This window comes from Phalacrocorax aristotelis, chromosome 5, assembly GCF_949628215.1.
Source record: "Phalacrocorax aristotelis chromosome 5, bGulAri2.1, whole genome shotgun sequence".
Lineage (NCBI taxonomy): Eukaryota > Metazoa > Chordata > Aves > Suliformes > Phalacrocoracidae > Phalacrocorax > Phalacrocorax aristotelis.
This window is the reverse complement of record NC_134280.1, coordinates 26,397,640-26,418,610: the sequence shown is the minus strand read 5'-3', so window position 1 is coordinate 26,418,610 and position 20,971 is coordinate 26,397,640. Positions and strand designations below refer to the sequence as shown.

Sequence of the window (20,971 nt, the reverse complement as noted above, 5' to 3'; positions counted from 1 at the left end):
AAGCTGTGATTTATGATGTTTGCAAAGCACCAAGGCCATAAAGGCCACTATCACTCCAAGCAGCCCCCTTTTAAAGCTTCCTTTAAAGCATTTATAACCAAGCAGAGTGAGCAGCTGAAACGTGTTTTTTGTTATGTTCAGCTGCACACTTCTCTTCGTTCTTGTACCCAGCAGTTGCCTGATGCAGAGCTGCCTCCTTTTGTCTCCACAGCTTCAGCTACCAGAGCTGTCTGAAGCATCTGGAACCACCTGGAGTTTTTCAAGGGCGGTACAGCATCAGGCTGGCTGAAGGAGGCCTGATCCTGCGGTAATCCAAACTTCTGCTGCTGTGCTTGTCCCTGCTAAAAGCAGAGGCTATGGATGAACGACCTGATGTGAATTTTTCCTGCAAGTTGTTCAGTGAACTCAAGACAGCTGCAGCTGGGGGTGGGCCGTCAGTGCAAGGAGGAAGAACAGAACCACCACACAGCAGAGGGACGAAGGAAAAAATTACCCAACAAGATAAAGGAGCTCAACAGAAAACACACATTTTTAAAATGACAGATATTGCTTTAAAGTAATCCTGATGCCATAATATTCATTATGTGCATATGAAATGTGCATGGTGCACAACAGCGTATTTCAAAACAAAGGAGAAGTAAGAGACAAAGAGCGACGTTACTACAGATTGATATAAGGGCTTCTGCAGTTCATTTGTGATAGACATCCATCCAAAAGACTCCAAATCCCTACACTCAACCTAACCTTAAAGCATTTGGCTTCCAGAGCACCACAGTCCACTCCACCTTTTCTATCTTAAAATATGAATCATTTGGATTACACTGCTTTTCCCAATATCTGAACTGGCTTTCCCTCAGGAACCACCCTCCCATGCCTTACCTCTTATTAGACTGTTTCCTATTCTGTTGTCTCAAAATCAGAACTCCTTTTTTATCATCTTCCTTATTTGCCCTTTGATTTTGTCCCTCTTTCCTCTGGTTCTCTTCCTACATCCTGCTCATTATCTCATTCTTAATCTTTCACAGAGAAATTGCAAAAATGCCAAGAAATGTTATAAAGAGGTGTTCTGTATGCGGTGTTTTCAGGTGTCTCACAGAAAATTTTCATACTGGGCATGATAATTTTAAAACTATTTGGCTAGTCCTGCATTTGCAAAAGTATGAAAAGTCTCTGGAACCGCAAGAAAAAGAAATTAGAAATAGACATGTGTCACTTGTGCAAGCAAAAATAGATCATTTGTATTTCAAAACTAAGAGGCTATGAAGAAAATAATGGTTTAATAAATAATTCAGAGAAAAGGTGCAAGTTAAACCAGGATTCTGTCTTCTCTCAATTCCTTTTAAATTAGTCACTTCAATTGCTTTACATTATTTATTACTGAATAATTATTAAATTATATTAAAGTATTTTAAATTATGTGTTTGAAATTTACACATCTTGAGATTATTATCCATCTGAAAAAAAAAAAACACCTTTTGGTTAAGATATTCTATATATAGGTTGATTACCTTAGAAGCGGGTTAAGGTTTTCAAAAGTAGTGTCAGTTTTGAGTTGCAGCCTTCATCTGCACATCCAGGAGACCAGTGACCTCTGCTGGAACAGGCGGGATTGCCTCGCAACGCTGCAGGCTCCGGCATCACCTTTTGTCCCTTTGATCTAATGATGTTAAGTGAACTCGGCATCATTAACCCTCCTTTCATTTATCATTTTTTCTCCATTTTATGTTGGAGAAAATTTAGCAGTACAACTACAGTGCAAGTCTGACATTCTGTGAAAAACTTGAGCAGAATCTTTGACAACATTTTAAGTGAACGTTTAACAGATAGAGGTAGAAAGTTTAGAAAAATGGTACGGTGAGAACATGAAACGAGTCGTTTTCCTGAACTGGAGCTGTGCACATAATTGCATGTTGTTTTCACCTTCAGCAGCTTCCACTTAATATGATTATTTCTTCCCCCGTCCCTCAGTTACTCCTACAGTAGCTGAAAGAGTGGAGGTGCCTGGCATTGCAGATGTTAGATGATACCTCTGTAGGCAAACTAGAGATAGCACAAGAGAGTACCCTGGGTCAGAAAATAGACCATTAACAGAAAGAAAGAGCAAGGATGTGCAGGAAATCCAATTCCACTGTGCAGTGCCAACCCAGGCTCTGCCCCCATGTGAGGTACTCTGGCAGTGGTTTGTACCATCAAAGAAAAAGATCTCAAGTAGGAGCCCAAAAACTAGCGAAGGGAACTAACTGCAATCACTGACTCACAAATCACATCTGGAACGTAGAGCCCTCTTGAGGACAGCCTTTTTTCACTTAATGATCAGAAATACCCTAATGCAGACATTCAGGCAGCATAAGCAAATTAGTATCTTTCTCTAATTACACAAACAAAAGGCTCCTCTGCTGACCAAGCGGTTATGACTCAATAAATAGATAAAATAATTTCTACTGGACATCAGTTAGCATAATGTATGAAATCTGTATTATCTCATTTTCAAAAGGTACAGAATGCCAACAGAAACTATGGCTGATGAACACAGCTGAAACCCAAGTCACTTACAGGGAAGCATACTAAATTCTGCTTGCTACAATTAAAGCACTATTACAGCAAAACAACACACAAAACACCTATACAGCTTTAGCCAATTTACTAACCACCAGCAAAAGGAATATATGTGACACAGTTTGTTCCAGTACAGGAATCTAGTGCTCATCCTCACAGCAGACAGTTTTTTCTTACCAACAAAATGACCTAGAAAAGCAGCACGCCAGCTACTTATCAGTAGTGCTATATAACAACATAAACAGGGAGTGAGGAATACCATACCAAATCAAAACTGCTGTGGGACTTTAAAATAGCAAAATGTATTTACACAAACTGGTATTTAGCTGGAGAAGACTAATACATCAGTGCCTTTGGGAAATACACTGAACTCTAAGGAGGGCGAGTAATAAATTTGCTTAGAATTGATCTTCTAAAAAGCGTTAGCAGAACACTACAAATGATTCCACGTGAGTCACCTGATAGACTGATTCAACAGTGACTAAAAAGGAAAGGTACTATCTGCTTGCAGAGCTGCTTCTTAGGGTATCTCAAAGTCTCAGTAATAAAAACAGAGAAATTTTTTTCCTATGACTACCAGCTCAATTCTCTTCAGTTCAAGACCTGACTGAACAAGCAAGCAAAAGAGCTCTGTAGCCTGAAGCAGGACTACATACAGAGCACTGATCTTCCATGCCCGGGGGAGTGCAGTGGCCCACTATTCCCATAGACATGCCGTAATAGAAAGAGGATTGAGAACAATTAGAAAAAGGCACTGTTCTATCTACTTCATAACATTAGTTCAAGATGTAAAGGGTATCTCAACCATCTGTGTGTGCTGAATACTTCCTCATGTAGCTGTTAGGATCATTCTAACAGATGATTCTTCTTTCCCGTCTTGGATGGCCAAGCTCATACACCAGTCACTTCATTTTTGAGCACTGACACTCCTGGGGATCTTTACATCACATAAATACACAGGCATCCACCTTCAGTGCCACGTTAGACTGGGGATCTTGACACAGTAGAGACTCATCAAAAAGGCCGATTCAAACACATGAATGAGAAGATTTTCTTTTTTAACTGACCATACAGAGATTCTCAACATTTTACCTGGCACCTAAATAACATGCCCACTGTTATAGTATACCTTAAAGCACTCTCTCAAGCAAAGACAATCTTTATTTAGACAGTAAAAATATGCATGTACACTGAAAAGATGCTTGCACTGTCACAGCACCTCACCCCTTGTAGGCTGTGTTTTAGCTCAGTCCTAACACGCAGGTACGCTGCACCACACTCATTCAGCAGCATGTGTCAGACCTGCTGTAAGAGCATGGTGTCCCTGTCACATTTGCACAGTAGGACTGATGTTTTACAAAAATATTGGACTCAGTGCACACATACACTGTATAGTTAAGGCTGCAAAGGTGCTGCCTGGCCATTCTGGAGGTTTGCATCTATGGTAACCTGGTCAGAATTATTTTCCCTAGGCAAATCCAGGAAAGCCCCAAATTCTACTCCAAATATACGGTGAGGATGAGGGAAACAAACAAAAAAACCCCAAATGGGACTTCTCCAGAGGAACTCCAGAGAAACGGAAACACCCCTCACAGACAATCTCCAGGCCGGAACCAGAGACAGGATCCCAATCTCCAGGCTCAACCATAAACCTGCTCTGTTCACTAAGTAATTTCTAATATCTACAACAAAATAAGCTGTAAAATTCCTGCCTGCTTTAACCATGCAGCCCTGATTAAATTTCGTTCTTTGTGCTGAATGAAACAACCGCTCTTGGGGAAAAAAAGCTGCTGATGAGTCATCAAGGACCGCATCGTAACACATACTAGGGGAATGGAGAGAAGCAAAAGGAAGTTTCTTAGGCAACCTTTATTCTGCAACTTCCTAACATTTGAGCATTTGAATTCTAGTATTCTTTTAACATGAGAAATAACACTGCTTTGTGGGTGATTTTTAAAAATACATAGATTCTGTCACTTAAAATTTAAACTGCTGAACCAATCGCAATGACAGCACTCGTTCCCATACACCCCCTGTAATGCAAAAATATTTTTACTAGTACTTCCTTTTATAAAGAGCAGGAAATAAACAAAAACTAGGTGAATGTGGCTATATCTTGTATTAGAGACCAATTTACTAAATGCTTTAAAATAGTTGCTGCATAGGACAAATTATGTATGCTGCATGTAAATATTATTCTAATTACATTGATTTGATAGCAGGTGAAGTCACATGATGTTACTAGATGGCTAATCTAGGTTAGCTGACTGTAAAGCACTGAATGGTAAAGCTGTAACTTTTGAGTAGCCATATCTTCCAGTTAAAAAGATTGTATCAAATTCTCTGCTCCCTCCTTTTCCCAGCCACCCCCAAACCTCAACCAGGAGCATTGCTTTAATGGGTGCATCTTTTCCAACAGCAAAACAATGGAGAAAATTAAAGAGATGTTCACCCACACTTTTCAGCTACTTACAGCTGGAGGTATTTCCCAATGCCTTCTAGTTTCCTCCTTCTCTTTGGAAACAAAACAAGAGAAGGAGGCCATCTGTTGTAGGTAAAAACAAATTAACAGAAAGACACAAGACAAAACCACTAATTTTACGTTGCTGTGATTCTGCACATTCACTATTCAGATTGGGAAAGGCAGGGGCTTGGAGCACCAGAAATGAGGCTGCAAGTAAGGTTTCCTGGTAAGAAGTAACATTCCTGGAAAGAATAAGGGGCTGGAGAAGCAGAAGGTGAAGATCGTGGAAGTGGGGGATGATCCTGGAGCTCAGCAAGCTGCACAGAAACAAATGACAAAGGCTGCCCAGGGACATGGGCCAGTGGGACCTGAGGCTGGTGACTGTGAGCAGGGGCATAGCACAAATGCAACTTTCTGCCCAACCCTCCTGACAGCAGCAATCTCCCTGTTGGGAAGGGAAGCTGAGGCTCCGTGAACCTAACAGTGCTGGTAGGAAGGGGAGAAATGCAGGTAAGTACGTGAAATTATAAGATAGGATAAAAGCTCAAATCTTGTTGGTTCTTAAATTAGTCCCACTATCCAGCTCTACGATGGGCTGTCATTCACTCCGTCTCCCCTGTGACCCACCCCCCCTTATCAATATAAGCAGCTCTCCCACCATATAGAATTGCATACACTGGCTACTCTGATTCTACTGTGAAACCCAGTTGACCATCCCGCACCTGGTACCTAAGGGAGTAAGACCTGTATTCTCACCCGTTTTTGTGAGGGCTAGGGCTTTCTTGGAAATAAATCTTTCTGAAGATGCTCAGAGCCAGAGGAAGTTACAGAATGCTCCACTGCCTCTCCCCACACCGATGATCAAGGGGACCAGGACTGGAGACACTGGGGAACAGGATGCATTCGAGAGCATGCTTGTCCTCTAGCGTGCATACAACTAGAATTTACTGATTTTATCTGTATAAATTATTTTAATAACAAGGATATTTTAAATTCAACAAGTAATAGTCAGGAATACACAGAAAGGTATTTGCCATTTGAAGACTATCTGTGCAAATACTTATTTGAACTATCTTCATTTATTCTTCATCAATGCTGAAATCCACTTCATCCTGCTGAAATGCTGACTTGTCCAATTCTTACTTGAACAACACATGCATTGAAAGCTTCTTGAAAGAACTCAAAAAGCAAAAGACAACGCCCCCCCCCCCCCCAAACTCCTCAAAACAAAAAGCCACACCCAGACCAGATACTTGTGCCACAGTTATAACTAAAAGACCTCAGGGTAAGCAAGGATAAATGTAAGCAGCTCTGGTAGTCTGACCCACAGTCAAATGCCCTTTTCACTAAACAGCATACAAAGCTTAATAAATACTTCTGGCCCATATTAAAAAAAAATATTTAAGGATGTACTGGAATAATTTTCTTGATTACAACTATTTTCTTATATTTATATTTAGCTTAATACTGTCAGGTTTGCTAGCAGTTTTTGAAACAGTTATTTTCTTTGATTTTAGTGCTGTACTTCAGTTTTCAGTGCAGTTTGGATCATGAGAAATGTCTTCTATTTTAACAATCTGAATTGTTACCAATTAAACAGTCAAGCCACAAAATGCTGACTCCTTTATTTCCCCCGTCGTTGTAATTTCCACCTTAGAGGAGGAATTCAATTAAACACAAGCGAGAAACTTCTGTAATACAAAATTATAGACTACCACAAGAATCACCGCCAGTTTACAATTTTTAATGCCTAGATAGTTTTCAAAACTGCATGTCTGCATTTTCAAAACCAGAAAATACCATATATAGAGAGACCAACTAGGTAGCAATTAAAATAAAAAAGCTGTCACTGTCCACAGGAACCATGTCTAGTCACGTGTTCAGTCAGTCAGTCAGCTAGCTGAGGGTCATGTCATTATTTAGTTTCTGTAGAAAAAACACAAGTACAAAAATAGTATCAAAAAGCAACATACCTATTTTAAAATATATATATTATAAAACATAATCATTACAAGAGCATGTAAGGCTTTTAATATATTTAGAAGAATAATAGTAAAATTTTGTAGATGTTTCTCTGGTATTTAAAGTAGTACCTCTTTTTGTGAGCAGCGTGTGAAAGCCAGCAATTTTTCTGCAGTATACTGTTGATACAAAATACAGTTAACTTTTTTTTTTTTAAATTTGGGAGTATATTTCAGCTATGACACAATTATTGTTTTAAAAATGTTTTTGGACAGACATAAATCATTATAAATGTACATGTTAAGCTTCAGGATTTTAATAAGGTTTTAACTAAAAAAAAAGGAATGCAAATCAAATCAGTGATGCAGGATTTTTCAGGACAAGGATAATAAAAGACAACAATAACCAAGTATTTCATGACAGAGTTCTTCAACCTAGTAAGTACCTAAATAATTATTTTAAAACACCACCAAACATTTTTAGAAGGGGAAAACTGCAATGCACCAATTTGCTGTGGGTTAAAGCCAATCAGCAATGATTATTAAGGGCCACAGATACCCATGTGTTGCAATTCTAATATTATGCTAGTTAGAAGCTCTGCTTTCTAACGACTACTCAGAAGTTTTGTAAAAAATGTTTGGGGTGGGCTTGGGGTTTGGGGTTTTTTTTGTTTGTGGTTTGGATTTGGGGTCTTTTTGGGGGGGTGGGGGGGTGGGGGTGGAGGGGGGGTGTATTTAAATGGAACTACTAGGTTGCAATGAAGATGTTAATTGGAATTCCACAACATATTCTTCTGAAAGATACCAAATTCCTTCCTTCCTCTTCCATCTTTGAGTGATATAATTTACACAACAGGTATCGGACAATTATTTGAGGTTCTCACAAAATATTCAAAGCAGTGTAAAAATCTGAGTAGAGCACAAGCTAGTCAACACGAAGAACATTAAGATCCCAACCGCCTAGCAGTAGACACTGTAGTTGTCTTCTCAAGCCTACACTGACTCAAAGCAACCACTAATGCTTACTTAGCGTAAGATGGGAGAACCTCAGCCACAAAATCCCCCCAAAAACTTACATTAGAACTTAAAGTAGTTAAGAGGACCTTATTGGTCTGTATTTCCACAATTTCTCTGCTACTTTTAACTACTCATATAAACAACTGAATTTTCATTGACTCGTAGGAAAGCTAGAGCCTGCAAAATTCATTAGATGGAGTAGTTTAAAAAATTAATACACATGTATTCAAATTCTCCTGATAAACAAAGGTTGTTGTAAGATAATAAATCATTTTTATGTTCAGAAGTTTACATTGCAAGAGCATTATCAGTAGCATACCACTACCGTAGAACATTTTTTAAGAAACAATTTTGTAAGTTATATTAAAAAAAAGATAACTTACATAAGAAAAATATTATTGGGGAAAAAACCTTCAGAAAGTCAGATAAAAACTGTGTTGAAATAATAAATCCTTTATTTAAATTGAATTAGTCAACTGCATTAAATTTATTTTCATATAGACCCTATTGAATTCACAGATCTTATCATGGACTTTAATCAGAGAACCTTGTCTAGAAAGAACTATTGCAGAAATCCAGTCACCTTGTTAGAGATAAAAGGCAATCAATACAACAGTACTTTAGAATTTTATTTTTTTTTTAAGAGAAAATTACTTCCTTAAGCAAAAACTCACAGAAGTTTTAGCTAAGATTATTTCCTCCAGCTAAAACTCAAGAAGTCAGAATTCTCACACCTTAAAAAAAATTTAAAGATACTATTTCAGAGGTAGAGAGAATTCCAACCCCTTTCACGAGCACAATTTAAAGCTTTAATTGAAAGCAAAATATAAGCCTCTAAACTACCGCAAAACTTGTTTGTCAGTCAGTCCGATGCAGAGTCACACAGCGGTAAGCCTGATTTAAATGGACAAGCCCTTTTAAAAAGGACCACAGATGGAATTGCTCTTTTTATGTACCGTTTGTTTGAATTTGAGAAGCTGGCTAAGGAACAAAAAGAGAGCAAGTAATTTTGCCTGTCTGTCCTAAGAAGAGATAGATGCTAAGACAACCTGCTAAGAGAGTCAGAATCCGGAACCTGATGTTCAGGATGGAACAGGATCTAACACTGTAAATTTAGAAAGCTCTTCTACCTGTGTTATTGCACAGACACAGCAGAGGAAAGGCTAACCAGAGGGGAAATATTCAGCAGTCACTTGCACCAGAATTACAGGTAACCTGTCCAAGACATATTTAGGGGGTCCATCTTGGAACAAACGAAGACTAGTACTCTATTATTTGAAAATTTACTGAAATGCAAAAACCTAGTAAAAGACAAATAACTCTGCTCTAATTCTGAATGAGTAAAACAATAATTCTTCAGATATGACCTTATTTCTCCAGTTTTCTAGTTAGGTAAAATGGAACAACAGCTAATGGGTATGTCTTACCTTCACCTTATAAGGGACTTCAGGTTTCTAAATAGTCAATAATAGTGTATATATTAGGATTTTCAAATATAATTTGAAATATAAAGTAAGTTTTAGCCTTCTGAAAATCCCATTTTGTGACCAACTGCACATTTTGTCAGCTGGAGACCTTAAAGAACCTTATCAAAAATAACACTGGAAAAACGTGTGCATGATTGTGTGTGCGAATTAAAAAAAAAAAAAAGAAATTAGTTTTAGTTGACAATCAGAAGAGAACCTCCCGGTCTTCCCACTCAGATCTTTCTTAAAAGCAAAAAAAAAAAAAAAAAGTAGTAAGAAAAGTAATCTTTCTAATTTTGGATGCATATTTTATCTACACTTTTCTAGTAAAAAGTAGTCAAGGCAGACCTGGCATTACATTACACTTTACATCACAGTTTTTCCTGCACTGACCAAGAGGCTGGCATTTTATTATTGGAAGTAAAAGTTACATTAAAAGCAAAAAAAGCCTTTGTACAACAATAAGAGCATGGGTACAAGTTACTCAAAATTGCATGTACCAGAGCTGCTGATTAGAGAAGTTTCAAATGAGTTTTAGCTACAATTCAATGCAGGAAAAGAATCCTAGAAATCCAGTTTTTTAGAAAAGCAAGCTGTGTATAAAGAGTTACCTTTAGTAACTGCTGCTTATCAAAAGAACAACATGAAAGTCCTTAGGAAAAAAGGAGGAAAAGAACACTATGGGAAAAATCTTTTTTGGTCTTTGCAACTCCTGGGTCACAAACAGTATCCACACAAAGAAAGGTACAAGAGGTGAAGCTTTAGAAGAAAAATATTGATGCAAGGAGAGTCACAATTTCATGTGATGTTTTCTGAATGAGTTGAACAAATCTGCATGTCCTGTTGCAGTATGTAAAGATAATACAATATGGCTACTGAAATTATTTGGAAGCTACAGTAATATTTGGCAGTTACTTTGTAGAAAACAGGGCTTAGCCTTTCCTCCCCCAACTGTATTTCTCTTTTGGTAATAGTCCTAATGTTAAAAAAACCAAATACTTTTTTGTTGTTGTTAATTTTTGAATCACACCAATGTTTTAAAAGTGAATTTTAGTCCCTCAAGTCTAGAAAACTTCTCTAGGAGCTCAGCCAGCTTTCACTGGCCATAAGCATCAACTGATACATTCTCAAACTAATTATCTTAAACATACACCTCAATTCCACCACAACAGGGTCTGTCATATTTTTTTTACTATCACACTTTCTAGCGACATCTGATTTCTGAGAAGCCAGATGACCCAAATATCCCAAACCTTTGGTTTCACCTGGCAACCTTCCCTGTCCTTCCCATGTCCTTTTTTATTTACCCCTTCACTCCTCTGCTCTTCAAGGACTAAACTCTGCATCTTTATCCACCACCACTGTGAGGGCATGTGTTTTTAATGAAAGGAAGACACACACAAGCTGATCTCAGTTCCATTGTTTATTTTTGCATACTCTTTTCAATGTTCACTTATACTTTTACATACATAAAGTAAGTATTTCTATGAGCATCCAGATTGATGCTAATCAACTGGTTCATACTTGTTCAAAAATTATAAAAATAGATTTTTACTAAAGTGTATGTGTGCATATATAAGCATACACACACCCATACATACATATATATGTATACACACACATATACCACAAATGAAATTTCAAGTTATTAGCTAAAAATAGATTTAAGGTTTATGATTACGTGTTCATATCTAACTTCAAAGTACTTTGCCTATAACTATTTCAAGTAGTTGAACCTCACTTTAAGTAACAGCTCAGACTGGGTACTCACCTGCTCAGTAAGTTCTCTGGCGTTTGTTGGATTCTTCTGTAGGCGAGTCTGCCAACCTTACTTTAAGCCTGACGCCATTCACAGTCTTGCCATGTAGCGCAGTTATGGCATCACTGGCACTTGCTCTGTCTGCAAATTTTGCATAGCCCACATTCTTTCCAGCCACAAGGTAAACTTTTATCAAGTGCCCAAAACGACTGGGGGGGGGGGGGGGGGGGAGAAAACAAAGATCATTTACAGGTTTTGCTGCAACACAGATACCTACTATCCAATCAGAAGTATATATGATTTGGTAGCTGCAAAAAACTATATTCTTATACGTATGCTATATTCTCTTGTGCTGCCCTCTTCCAAAACTCCCAATTTTTATACTCCCCTCTCTAGAATTCCAGGCAGGAAGAGAAATAAAACCAAAAGTTCATAGGTAATGTTATTTTATGGAATATTACAACAGAACCACAAGCACCAGTGTTTTATTTAAAAGAATATGTAAAGCTAATCAATACCATAGTCCCCAAACTAAATGGCACTTAAAAAACCCACACACGAAACAACAAAAAAACTCCAAATAAACAAAAAAGAACACATACATAAACCGGGGATAATTCAGAGGCTAAACTTGCACCTCACTTAAATGAACTTGCTCAGCTGTGATTCATCTTTGAAAAGATCTCACTGAAATGACTCAGAAAGCAAGCGCTAAAGCTTTACAGAAAAACCCAGCTTCCCAAGCCCTCAGGAGATTCCTAGACAGTTCCTTAAAAAACATTTTAAGAGAATAAAGTCTGCTTGCTTCATACTGAAGTTATACAAGTGTCAGGACTAAGGTGTACAGCCTTCGTTTTTCTTCTCCAGCACCTGATTAAGAAAATCCAGTATAACAAATAGGTACAGCTTTAGATTCTACACAAGTGCATATTGTTTCTTTTCCTCTCCTGGTGCTTTGAAAATATTTTGGCTTTCCAAAGATTTATTGCAAATGCCAGCTATTAGAAAAGGAAATGTCTTTTTGTTCAAGAGTGTACTAAAAATAAATAACATAAAACACTGGAGAACAGCTGAACTATGGATTTGTTCTAAAGATAGCAAAAATTGTCTCTCAAGTCTTTGCTCCTCATAGGAAGGTACTGTGAAAGGATGGTTGAAGTAGTGTAAATATCAAAATGTCTCACGATATATCAGAAGAAACCTCCCTATACTTACTCCCCTAAGTTACTGTGGAAATTTATTAAACTACTTAAATTCCTTGTAGAAATATGTGCAAGAAAGTGCCAAATAAATTAGGCTATAAGAATGAAAAATATCACCTTTTTTGTTAAAAAAATGTTAAGACACTAGACATTTTACTTCACCTTACGTTAAACAATAATAAAGTTTCTGTATTGATGACATTGCATCTATGCTCCAAGCTGAATTCCATTACACACTTGATTCAGAAAGCAACTGTTACCTACTGATCACTTATTACTTATTGATCACTGTGCACTGTCTGTTCTGGAAGGAGTTTTCATTATGACAATCTGTATTTTCAACATTTATTCTAAATATTTGATTATTTTTTTTTGTTAGAGAACACTTATTTGTAAATGGAGTCTTACCAGAACACATCCTCCAGTACATTTACAGGTAAAGGATGGGGATGAAAAAGAATGAAAAGCCTTTCTTTCACAGAAGTGTCAGGTGGAACTTTTTTTTTGTGTGGTGGAAGTATGGCATCTGTTTGGGGCTGAAGTAACTGTGAGCCAGAAGTTCCTCCAAATGCCTGCTGAAAGAGGGGGAAAAAATGCAAGTATAAGTTAACCAATGAGCAAGTCCGCTCACTGCTTCAGCAAGTCCTGTGGGGACCTACCAAGATGATCAGGGGACTGGAGCATCTCCCTTATGAGGAAAGGCTGAGAGACTTGGGTTTGTTCAGCCTGGAGAAGAGAACACTGAGGGGGGATCTCATCAATACCTATACATATCTAAAGGGTGGGTGTCAGGGTGATGGAGCTAGGCTCTTTTCAACAGTGCCCAATGACAGGACAAGGGGCAACAGGCACAAGTTGGAACACATAAACGTGAGAGAAAACTTCTTTCCTGTGAGGGTGCCAGAGCAGTGGCACAGGCTGCCCAGGGAGGCTGTGGAGCCTCCTTCCCCAGAGACATTTAAAACCCGCCTGGACGTGGTCCTGTGCCCCCTGCTCTAGGTGTGCCTGCTCAAGCAGGGGGGTTGGAGAAGGTGATCTCCAGAGGTCCCTTCCAACCCCTACGATTCTGTGATTCTGTGAGGGGAGGAAAAAGTCATTTTACCTTATTTATATCACAGGATATAAACAGGCTTTACCAGTTCTCATCTTAATTTATTTACTTTTGTTATTTCATTAAATTGGACAATAAATCCAGGTAAGGTCAGACACCTTTACAGGGAATAAAAATGTACAAAACACCCAGAGGTACATGTTAAAAGCGTGGCATCTTAAAACATTTACAGAAAAAAGTGAGCAGTGATCTTTATTGACATATCTGAAGTTTCTTGCAATATTTTGGAAGAATGTTAACAGTATCCATTATATTAACTCACAGGAGGTGTCCTATACTGCTGAACAATTGCACTGTTATTCCGCAACACTGACGACACATGTGCTGTTACTAGCTGTGTTGCCATTTTTCTGATGAGGCTGCAAGCAGAAATAATAACAAACTATTGTAAAGAAAGAGCTAAGTTATGGTAATCATAAATTCAGCAAGATAAAATAAGCTTTAATGCATATCAAAGTATCTCTGAAAACCTGTAAACTCATGTAGATACCGAAAATCAAGTCATGCTTTTATGACACTCTAGACATGATCTGAAAGTATGCACGCTAGCTGCAACTCACTGAAAACATACGTTTCTATACAGAGAGATACAAAACTCTTCTTGGGTTAATACTCTAAGAGAAGAAAAAATTAACTCTACAGAGCCCACTACATTTTGGGAAAGGTGCCTAAAAGGCAGAAAGGCTGGAAAAATTCCACCTGTTTCAATAAAGAAATTCAATTCAGAAGTCAGAGATTTCGATTTTTTTTTTCTGAATGGTACAGAGGCACAGAGATTCAATTCAGAAGTCAGAATACTAGCACAGAAAGTTTACTTCCAATTTTCATTTTCCAATAATTTTTCTTCTGTTGCAGAATAAGAAAAAGCAACTGCAGTTTTTGCATAGATTCACAGCCTGTGTTGTAGAACCATGAAGTAGTAGGAATTATTGAAGAATTAAGGAAATTGTTTGCAAGGACGGTTTCAATTAATTTTTTTTTTAAAAGTTTAGATCAGGCATGCACTTCTGAAGTGAATCTCTCCATTGTCCCTCCTTACTGTCCTCGTTCATATCCCAGAATAGGTTTGACATGAACTAGATTACTTCAGCATGAAACTGAAGTCAAAATATTCACTGCAGGAACATACTTAAGCCACTCCAACTTGTAACGGCCATTCATATCACAGGTACGGATGAGACATGGTCAAAGTAAAACCTGATGATCCCCATACAGTGGGGATATCAGATCCTCACCACCCAACAATTTTTTACTCTACATATGTGATACTCACAAGGCTACTATTTGCAGTACTGCAAACACAACCAAGAGATCAAGTAGCTAAATTTGGTTTTAATACAAAAACCTCATCAAAAACACATTCCAGCCTTGTTATATATTACAGAGACATTTACAAAGATTCTTGCCCAATCCAAGATTTTCCAATGTATCTTAAGAAATTACACTTCAACATTTTCTTGATCAAAGACTAGTACGTTTCAAAAGCCTTATTCTAAACCATTCAAAAAAACCACACAGATCACCTAAATTTCAGAAAATACTATCTACAAGTATGAAACAAGACCATAATGACATTGCTGCTACTTATGTTAAGAATTTATTTATTTACTTTAAATTTTGCTCTCCAGAACACAACTTACAACTTTCTGTGTCTATGTATTGGTACTTACTCTGAGCTATCACTCCCATCTTCTAGGAAAATGACAGTTAAACGATTTCCAGGAGGATACTCAAAACCATGCAATTTATACTTGGCATATATAGCTGACGCAGCAGTACTGTACTGAATCACAGCATACCCTACAAATACAGTGCATATAGTTTCAGTATGATTTGGGTAAATCCTAAGAATAAACTACACTTATATAAAGCAATATGACTGAACTGCACATTAGTCACAGATGATACAAAATTCTTACTTTTTTTACCACATATTACATTACTTAATAGCAACATCAGTGGCGTTTGTGAAGAAAACATCAGTGGCATTAACTAGTGACAGATCAGCTATATTTATACTAACTTGAAAAGCTGGTAACAAAGCACACAAGTGAAAACATGTCTTCTTCCCTAACCCTGAATTAAAACCAAAACCATATCCAGTTTCATTTTAAAATGCAATTATCCCATCAACAGTAAATCTCAAGTACTGTAAAGTTACATTTTAACCCTCTGAATCATTTCCACTTCAAGCTTCTTAGAGAAGAGACCTCTTCCACATTTTTCTCAGCAATGGCAAAACAACAAGACTGAAACCAAAACAATCCTTCCAATATAAAACATGATTTGTGTCACAATGATTTAATCCAATTGACTCATGTCAGCTTCTACACACAGACACATCACCACCACCACCACCCCCATTTCAAGAGGAAAACTCAGATGATCTGTTTAGAGAACATTTAAACTAGATGTCTAATAATTTTTGAAACTTTTTCTCCACTTATTCTGCTGAACACTGTTAACTTAATTTGACCAAAAACCACTCCTCATGGTTTTGATTCTGTCCTTGAGATTCTATTATCTGAAAATAAAGGTATTTAAGGCTATCTGTAAGCAGGGGTTCAAACAAAACTGGATTTTGGGGTTTATGCATCAGTGATAGTGGCAACCATTGATACATAAAACAAATTCTTCCCCACAAGTGTACTGTATTTTGAAACACAAATGAATTGAAGTACAATTAAAAGGCATTCCGTTCATAGAAAGGAAAAAAGAAATATCTTTGTACTTTTACTTACCACTATTGGTATGAGGATCTCGCTGAACATCACAATATTCCAGTCCTGGGACTAGATCAAAGAGAGCAAACAGCTGCTCTTGGACAAAGGGAAGCCGCGATACCACTGACAGACGTTTGGAGACTGACTCTTGAATTCTGTTCTCATTTTTTTCAAAACTGCAAAATTCCGGCTGCCCACCTCAAGAATCAACATAAAAATCTATAATTCAAGTCATCACACTAGCATGCCTTTGTTTCATACATATTTTTCATTCAACTTTTAAAAGTAATCTACATCAATTACATACTAAAGGTAACCTGTTTATTTCACCAATGCAGGTCACAAAATAATCAACCAACTAGAGCAAAGCAACCATAAAAATATAGGAACAAAATGCCTGACTTGTTTTTACTCCAACATCCAATCTATTTTTTAAGTGTTGAACTAAGTCTCTGTTTCTTCCAAAGCCCATTTTTCCTTTGTGACCATACTCAAGACTACAAATCATTTTTAGTATAAAAAGCTGTGACTTACAAAATGGAAGTGTATTTCCTCTTGATTCTTGCCTCATGTTATTACTATAATAATCATGTTCAAAAGACTCAGATGACTTATTTTTAGGTTCAGCCAAAATGGCCCTGTAGCCTGAAAGAAACAACCACACAAAGAGCAACACCTCAGCACACCTAAATTATCTGACCAGATCTGCATTCTTTAAGTATTGCATTTAGAAATATATTATTCAAAAAACCCAGTAAATGCTGGCTTTAGGCAAATAAATAATCTACAGCCCTTGAAACCTGCCACAATAATTGTATTAAAGTTAACAACTTCCACATAGAACTACTCCTAGTCACAAGTTAAGCACAATGGAGCCTACTTGCTGTGAGAGTGACTGAGCGCTGGCACAGGTTGCCAACAGAGATTGTAGAGTCTCCATCCCTGGAGACATTCAAAAGCCGTTTGGACATGGTCCTGGGCAACCACGGTGCCTGCTTGAGCGGAGGGGTTGGGCCAGATGACCTCCAGAGGTCCCTTCCAACTTCAACCATTCTGTAACATTTAACTGGATTCAGAGGCACTGAATCTCTGTGATCCAGAGATTCTCTCTGAACTCCAGAGGCAATCACCTGAATTTCCATGCCATAACAGCAGTTAATGTATGTTTTGCACTGATCTAGGTTTTGCTTTTATGAAAGAAATGGGTACTCTCAGGCTACCCAACTAATTTCATTTTAGCCTCACAGCAAAATGGAAATAAAATAACTGCTAAGTAATTTCAGACTCATGTTCCTATGCAAGAATTATCACAAATATAATTTTTGTAGAACTACTTCTGATAGATATGACATAGAACCACAACGTATATTACTGGACAAAAAAGAAAAAACCCTAACCACACCCACACATCAAGTTGTTTCATATTTGTGATTAAGCGAATACAGAACAGGAGGTTGGGCTGAAAGGCTGCTGTTAGTTTTCCCCAAAAGTCTTTCTTCTCCTTGATGAGGAAACCCAATTCCCTTCATTTCTCTTCATAAGTCATGTGCTTCAGCCACTGACCGCCTTGGTGGCCTTCCACCAGACTCACTCAAATTCATTATCACCTTTTTGGTATTAGAGTATAAATGACAGATGCTTGGTCATAAAACATACAAAGTCTTTCATTCTGTAACCAACTGATCATGACATTAAATGAAAAAAACCAAAATCCCTCCCAACTTCAGGATTAATTTGTTCTTATTTAAGAAATGTAATCACAACAGAAGCCCTATGAATTATCAAATATATTTTATTATATAAATTTATTTTGTATCAAATATGTTTGATTAAAAATGCATATTCTCAGGGATACATTAAAATGAGGTTTTCCTGTCCATGAAGTCTGCATTACAGGCCAATAATAATGCATGAAAGAAAGCTCTGTATTCATTTCCAAACTCTTTTCACTGATATTACTTGCAGTTTGGTCCTGCAAGAATGTATTCAGCTGAGTGTTCTCAATGAATGTTAATAATCCTACTTTTTATTTGCAATAGAACTTTGTCTCAAGATGTGTTTAAATCATAAATAATTTACCTGTAACCAAAACTAAAAATTAAAGGTACATTAATGATGATACACACTTATTGTGAAAAACTTGAAAGAATTCAGTCAGGTTCTTACTTCGATCACACTCTTCAATTGCTCGGGCAGCTTGCGATGGTTTTAAATACCTTACGTAGCCCAAACCTTTACTTTCTCCAGTAGTCTTGTTTTTAATAATGCTGCAATATTCAATGTCTCCATACATCTGGAACAATTAAAAAGCATATTCGTTTACAATATTTGAAAACCATTAAAGTTCCATACATTCATCCATTCTGAAAAATTAAGACAAAGGCAATTTAAAATAACAATTAACAAATAGGAAATCAGTACCTTAAACTTCTCTCGCAGATCTTCCTCTGTATAGGATTTTGGTATCATAACGAAGATTCGTGTAAGCTCCTCATCTTCAACATCTCGGTGGCTTCCAGATGCTCTTGATTGTGCAATAAATACCTCATGAAATAATTACATAGACATTAATTACTGGACAAAGTGTCTTAGCCACATATCAACAAGCAAGAAAAACAGGTCTTTGTATTTATCTTTCACATAAGCTAGCTCACAGAGGTCTTAAGTTATTTTTTTAATAGTTGTGCAGGGGAGTATGGAATACAACTCTGATCTTCCAGCTTCTGATGACAAGTTCTTCAGAAAACATTTTACTGACTTAATTGTTTTTCCAAATTAAAAGCATGGAATCTTCTTTCACTGTTCAAAGACATTCATATCTTCTCCTTACTTGGGGAACATGAAAACAGTCCAAGAGGTTGAGAGATGCCAGAGCTCCATAGATTAAAAAAACTCATACGTTTGTTCGAAGAACTGTGCACAACTTACAAAACCAATATAAAATATACTTGCAAATACAGTTCTATTTATCTATGTTGATCTTACTTACAACACTTAAAAAATACTGTCTTACAATATTTCACAGAGATTCCTTCCAGGTTAAAACAAAAGGAGAAGGAAAAAGGAAAAGCTAGTTGGCAGGTACTGCATTTCCCCGGGCGTGCTGCAGCTTACGCCAGGCGTGGGAACTTGAGGAGAGGGCGGGACCCGCTGCAGCTCCTCCCGAGGAGCACCGCCAAGCCCGCGACCCCCGCAGCCCGCAACCGCCCCGGGTTTGACCCAAAAAGGTGACAACATCAGCACCCGCTCGCGCGGGGTAAGGCCACAAGGCGCGGGCCTGAGGCTCTCCGCGGCGCCGGCTGCCCGCCGCCCAGCCCAGCTCGCTGCAGGTCCTCCGGAGCCGCCCCAGGCGGGCCGCCGCCCGCGGGGCTCCCCCTTGCTGCCGCGGAGGCCAACGCCGCCTTCAAGCGACAAAGCAAAGCTCGGGCGCGGCGGGGGAAGGCCTGCCGCCCTCCGCAGCCGCCATGCTGGAAGGGAGCGCGGGCAGCCCGCCGCGCCCCGCTCGCCCGGCCCCGCTCCCCGGCAGGAAGGGGGCGGCCCGGCCCGGCCGCGGTACCTTTATGGGCTTGGTGTCGGGGACCAGGCTGCGGCCGTGCATCTCCTCCATGGCCCGGCAGGCCTGCGAGCTGCGGGCGAACTTGATGAAGGCGATGCCGCGGGATTCATTGGTGCGCTTGTCCCGCAGGAGCCAGATGTTCTGGATGTCCCCAAAGGGGGCGAAGCGCTCCCGGATCAGCGCCTCCCCGGCGTCCTTGCCCAGCACCACGAAGACGCGGCTGTTGGGCGGCTCGTCCAGGCACTCGGCCGAGAGGCGGAAGCCACTGCCCTCCTCCATAGAGGGGCCGCCGGGCTCCCGGGCCGCCGGGGACCGCTGGCTTTTCTCGGGGGCCGGCGGGGAGCGGCCGCAGCACCCTTTCCGCCGGGGAGACAACATGTCCTCCAGTCCCCGGCCGCCTCCCCCGCGCCGGCCGCGCCCCCCCGCTTCCCCGCGCCCAGTCACGGCCGCGGCCTCGCCTGCGGCGGGCGGGGCTCCCCGGCTGGGCCTCAGCGCCCGGCCTGCGGGCGGCTGCGCGGCGGGGCCGCCTGTCGGCCTGCCCGGGTACCGGCGCGGCTAGCCTGGGGTAGGCAGGCGCCTGCGGCCGGGAGCGGCAGCGGGCGGGTGGGAAGGACAAAGCAGAAACGAAGCGACGGTCGGTACCGAGGAGCTGCGCTCTCGGGCTCCCCCTCTCCCCCGGGGGCGGTGTCACAGAGCCACCAAGCGGGAGGAACCTGCGGAGGTCGACGATGCCAAGCCCCTGCTCGGGCGGGGCCACCCGGAGCCGGCTGCCCTGGGCCGAGTCCGGACAGTCTCTGAATGTCGCCAAGGAGGGAGACTCCACAACCTCCCTGGGCAGCCTGTGCCAGTGCTCTGTCACCCTCACAGTGAAAACGTGTTTCCTGATGTTCAGAGGAAACCTCATGTGTCTCAGTGTGTGCCTGTTGCCTCTGGTCCTGTCAGCGGGCACCACTGAGAAGAGTCCGGATCCACTTTCTTCATTCCATCCCTTCCAGTATCTGTACACACTGATGAGGTTCCCCCGAGCCTTCTCTTCTCTGGGCTAAACAGTCCCAGCCCTCAGCCTTTCCTCATAGGAGAGATGCTCCAGTCCCTTAGTCAACTTTGGGGCCCTTTGCTGGACTTTCTCCAGTATGTTCATGTCTCTCATACTGGG

At 39.8% G+C, this 20,971-nt stretch overlaps 1 protein-coding gene across 3 annotated transcripts; it reads right to left on the bottom strand.

The window, feature by feature from the left end:
* Positions 1-6,630: 6,630 nt before the first annotated feature.
* On the bottom strand, positions 6,631-20,266 carry RBM45 (RNA binding motif protein 45). 3 transcript variants are annotated; one of them, XM_075093584.1, is made up of 10 exons: positions 19,816-20,266; positions 18,681-18,803; positions 18,426-18,552; positions 16,794-16,904; positions 16,278-16,457; positions 15,207-15,336; positions 13,799-13,895; positions 12,834-13,000; positions 11,236-11,432; positions 6,631-6,946 (listed from the first exon to the last, which is right to left on the bottom strand). In XM_075093584.1, exons 1-9 carry the CDS (start codon positions 20,191-20,193, stop codon positions 11,240-11,242), a joined length of 1,506 nt encoding a protein of 501 aa, XP_074949685.1. In that variant the 5' UTR covers positions 20,194-20,266; the 3' UTR covers positions 6,631-6,946; positions 11,236-11,239. The 3 variants fall into 3 exon arrangements, with proteins under 3 accessions (XP_074949685.1, XP_074949687.1, XP_074949686.1); XM_075093586.1 differs by having other exon boundaries at positions 12,834-12,997; positions 19,816-20,242; XM_075093585.1 differs by lacking the exon at positions 6,631-6,946 and adding an exon at positions 7,119-7,161 and having other exon boundaries at positions 19,816-20,242.
* Positions 20,267-20,971: the final 705 nt, after the last annotated feature.